General features: G+C 37.0%; 1 protein-coding gene across 1 annotated transcript; it reads right to left on the bottom strand.

Moving 5' to 3' along the window:
• Nucleotides 1–1,141: 1,141 nt before the first annotated feature.
• On the bottom strand, nt 1,142–3,073 carry s100z (S100 calcium binding protein Z). Its single transcript, XM_063480565.1, has 3 exons — nt 3,061–3,073; nt 2,786–2,961; nt 1,142–1,297 (listed from the first exon to the last, which is right to left on the bottom strand). Exons 2-3 carry the CDS (start codon nt 2,924–2,926, stop codon nt 1,142–1,144), a joined length of 297 nt encoding a protein of 98 aa, XP_063336635.1. The 5' UTR covers nt 2,927–2,961; nt 3,061–3,073.
• Between the last annotated feature and the right edge of the window lie 1,141 nt (nt 3,074–4,214).

Raw genomic sequence — 4,214 nt, 5'->3', positions numbered from 1 at the left:
CTTTTCACATATTTTAATAAAACCAATTACCTGTTTTCTTATGATACAGTTTTTGGTACAATAGTGCATTTACTATAATAGTAATTTTATACTGTAACAATTTACTGTTTTACTGGAGTTTGAATGCACTGTAAGCTTTACAGGATAATACAGTCAGATTGCATCATTTAATTGTTTTCAGAAGTAAGATTGTGAAATTTCTTGTATTTTAAGCAATTTATTAGTGTGTGTAATAAAAAATAACACCTTTACTTTTGCACCTTAGAATTGTTTACTTTTACTCAAGTAATGTTTTGAATGCAAGACTTGTGCAAGACAGTGGATCAGCACAAAATACGTCACACAGGATAGATTTACATTTATTAAGTGCATTTACTTTTAACATGATGTCTTCAAGAATCTTTAGTAGGTTTGATTTGTGGCCATATAAGAAATTATTGAAAGACAACGCTGAAGTCAAAATTGTTCAAAAGTGCACACAATACCACACATGGAATATAGCAGTGAGACATTTATTCCTTTCACAAGGGAACACTTGGCTAAATCACTGTGGGCCTGCGTATCTTTCCACGACTCTAATTTTGTGCCAGGAAAAGGTATTTCCCCTTAGGGAATGGAGGCTAAGAGTAAATGTGAAACCATTCATTGCATCCTTAAGATATTAAATAAACATATGACCTTTAAAACTGAGTAAGTGGGAGAGTCAACTGGGACATCTGTTGGAACAAAATCTTGTAAGGATTTAGGAAAAGTTTTTAGATGACCACATTATCATTTTTAAGGAAAATACCTCTGAATTAATCAACAGTAAGTTATTCTTTCTTTTGCAGACTAAACTAAAAGAAAAGCAGTTACACATTTATGCACAAAGGTTTGGATGAAACACTTCCATACACAAAAAACAACAATAACAACACCATGGAGGGCTTAAGGAAAGGGCTTTTCTAGTTATATTTATAACAAAAAAATAAAATAATTTGTAAAAGACAAGGTTGATGTGAGATCAAGTGATTGTTTAACAGCTCCAGTCTGTAAATTGTTACGTTTACATCCACAAATGACAATCCTATGCTCTGGGAAAACTACGACACAATTCAGCTTCAGCTTAAAATGTGGATGGACATTGGGTTTGTTTGGACACCTATTTCTTTTTCTTCTGTTGCTCTTGGAAGAAGTCGTTGCAGGCAACAGTCAGAGCTGCCACCAACACAACAAACTCATTGAAATCCACCTCGTTGTCCTTGTTAGAGTCCAGGTCATTCATGATTTTCTCCACCAGCATGGGATCTTTCTGAGACTGAAAACAAAACACAAACAGATAGTGATTCAACAAATATGCAATTGGACTGATTATGTCTTTGTGGCTCTTGTAATGCCTTGTAATGATTTTCCCATAAAACAAACTTGTTACCAATATTATCGACTTCTTAGCCAAATACCTTCAACACTTCTAAGCTTCCGGTAATAATGCATAAAATGTGACTGTTACTGGTGGTTGATATTGACTCAAGGCAAAGCCCCATGTCCAGTGGTGAGCAGAGTGATGCTGCCACTAAATGACCCATGAGCCTCAGCTAATCAAATGCGACATTTATTACTTTGCTCATTTCCTCCATGACTGAGAAACAAGACGTTTTTCTAATTCGTCCTCTAACCTCCAAGGCTCCAGTGATCTTTCCGTCGCGGCACTAAAGTCAGCACTTCTCAGAAGGTTAAAATTAAAATCCACACTTGGGGTTTATTTAAATTAGAAAAAATATCACCACAGCAGTAGTGTAATGTAGTTTCAATTTAAATTTGGTCTGAAAAGCTCAAAACTACGTTAAAATACAGAGTCACCTTGAGTGAGAGTAAAAGTCGACAGTAGACATGAACATGAAAAATGCAAGACTACCAGCTGCATGTTTTATCAGTAAATAAATCTAACAATCCTAATCAAGAGCACACTTAATTTGAATTTTGTATTACTTTTTAAAATTCTATCAATTCTATCAAGACAGAACATGTAGTAGTAAGTACTGTATCATGCTTTGGTTGTCAAGTGTCAAAGTTTCCTGTTGGCAGAAACTCAGGGTGAACGCCACTGTGTCTATTCTCAGAGGTGACTATAGCCCACAGGGATGTGATGACATCACGAGGGTGTCTATATTTGGAGGTGATATGGGTCACTGATGATGATGATGATGATGTGCGAGCACCTGAGGCCTCCCACCACATGAAGGGGGACGGACAGTAACAAGAAAGATATCTGAAGGCATCAGCTTTTAGACCTTGGCTGTTTTGTTGTTGGTGTGGTCTCAATCATTTGAAATTGCAGGTTTGTACGCGCTGCTATCACACAGACTCAGGGGCAGGGATTTATCTCAAATGACCTTATCTATCTCTCTTCCCGCATCATTTATTTGCCATGGTGGTTTCATGTGAGAGCCACAAGCAGTTACACTTTGACAGCAAGAAAGCAATCAATGAAAAAACAATTTCCTCCAACAAGGTCAGGATGTTACATCATTTGAACACGTCACTCTTAAGATTGACTTTTAAGTGAATAAGACTTCAAAGTGTTCAAGATCCATAAGCAAATTAATGCAATTACTATTGTTCATTATGGTTCAGTTAATGAAATGCACAGTCATACTTCAGTACACCAACATGTTCCCATTAATTTAAATCTATACAGGGATGGTGCTTCCTTTTGAAATCTCTGCACGACATCAAATCTTTGTCTAAATGCCCAACAGATAAAACAAACAACAAAATAATCATTGCATTCAAACATCAGCTTTACCGTGAGGAAGTCAGTGAGCTCACTGTTCAAGAGTTCCTTCAGCTCGCCCTTGTTGAGCTTGTATTTATCTCCATCGTTCCCCGAGTAATTGTAGAAAACTGTCATCAGTGCATCCATTGCACTCTCAAGCTGGCTTGGCATTTTGCTGGAGAGATTAAAAAAGCTCTTGCAGTTTCCTGAAAAATAATGTAAAACATAATACAAAAATACACACACACACACACATATGAAAAAGCATTACAACAACTATTAGCTCATAACAGTGGTGTTCCTACCTGGTTAGAGTCCTGCAACAATGAGATCACAGACTCTTCTGAATGGCTTGTTTATCAGGAAGTCAGAGGATGCAACGTGGGATAATTAATTCCACAGGTGAGACGCCCATGGTAACAGTTCTTTCCAGGTTTTAATCAGTGTAGCTAAGTGAAAAACAAACCATGTATCATGGGTATTCATCAAATCCTGAGCCAGACGTGAGCCTTGACGCATGTGTAACTTAATATATCCCTGAAGTAAGTTCAGTACTGTGCAGCATACTTCATTAGAGACAGAATAGGTTAAGACTTGCCCACCTGCTCTGATGTGTTACTCATAAAAGGGCAGCATGGAGATACTACTTAGAGCAGGTGCTTTCTGATCATAACAACGATAAATGAACAAGAAGCATCTCATGGCTTTTATGCCTATCCTTTAAATATTCATTCATTCATTTTATTTATGCATTTGCATTTTCTAAGGCATTAGGCATTGGTCTTTCAACTGGATTAGCTATGAATGTTTACACAATGAAAGATACAACTTCTGCCCAGTTGCAACTAGACACACTTTGTTGTGAAATTTGCTAAAGTTCTTCAGCCTTTCTGGACATTGGTGTTTTTTTCATTCACTTTTAGTCTAGTCCTTGTGCTGACTGTCAGGACTAACCAAAAAACCCCAGCTCAAGAGCAGACACCAAGACAGGATTATAGCCGTAAGAAATACTTTTATTGGCTAGAATGGTTTGAGGCTCCATTTCAGTCAGCGGTGTTTGAGATTTTGTCAAAATTGATAGAATTCTGAAGACATAAAAATACTCTCAGATTGTGTTCCACCATGCAATACCATCTGAAAAAATTCAGAAGCAAGAGCTTAATTTTGCAGCATATCAGTCATACCAAATACACTGCCAATGCAGTAAAAGCATACCTGGATAGACAAACACAAACTGGAAAACTATCCGTTATGGACTGATAGCAGTGTGGGAACATCTTGACAGCGAGTGAAACCAAATGCATGTTGACATGGAAAGAAAAGGTTTGAGTGTCCTTCAAGAAGGCTATTCCTGAAGACTGCTTAAAGAAGAGTGTTAAAGAATAAAGTTGGCTATACCAGATATTGACTTCCAAGCTTTCAAGAACTGCAGAATTTTCTTTTTTTTTTACTTATATAC

Source organism: Pelmatolapia mariae, linkage group LG7 (assembly GCF_036321145.2).
Source record: "Pelmatolapia mariae isolate MD_Pm_ZW linkage group LG7, Pm_UMD_F_2, whole genome shotgun sequence".
Lineage (NCBI taxonomy): Eukaryota > Metazoa > Chordata > Actinopteri > Cichliformes > Cichlidae > Pelmatolapia > Pelmatolapia mariae.
This window is presented reverse-complemented; position numbering and strand designations above follow the sequence as displayed.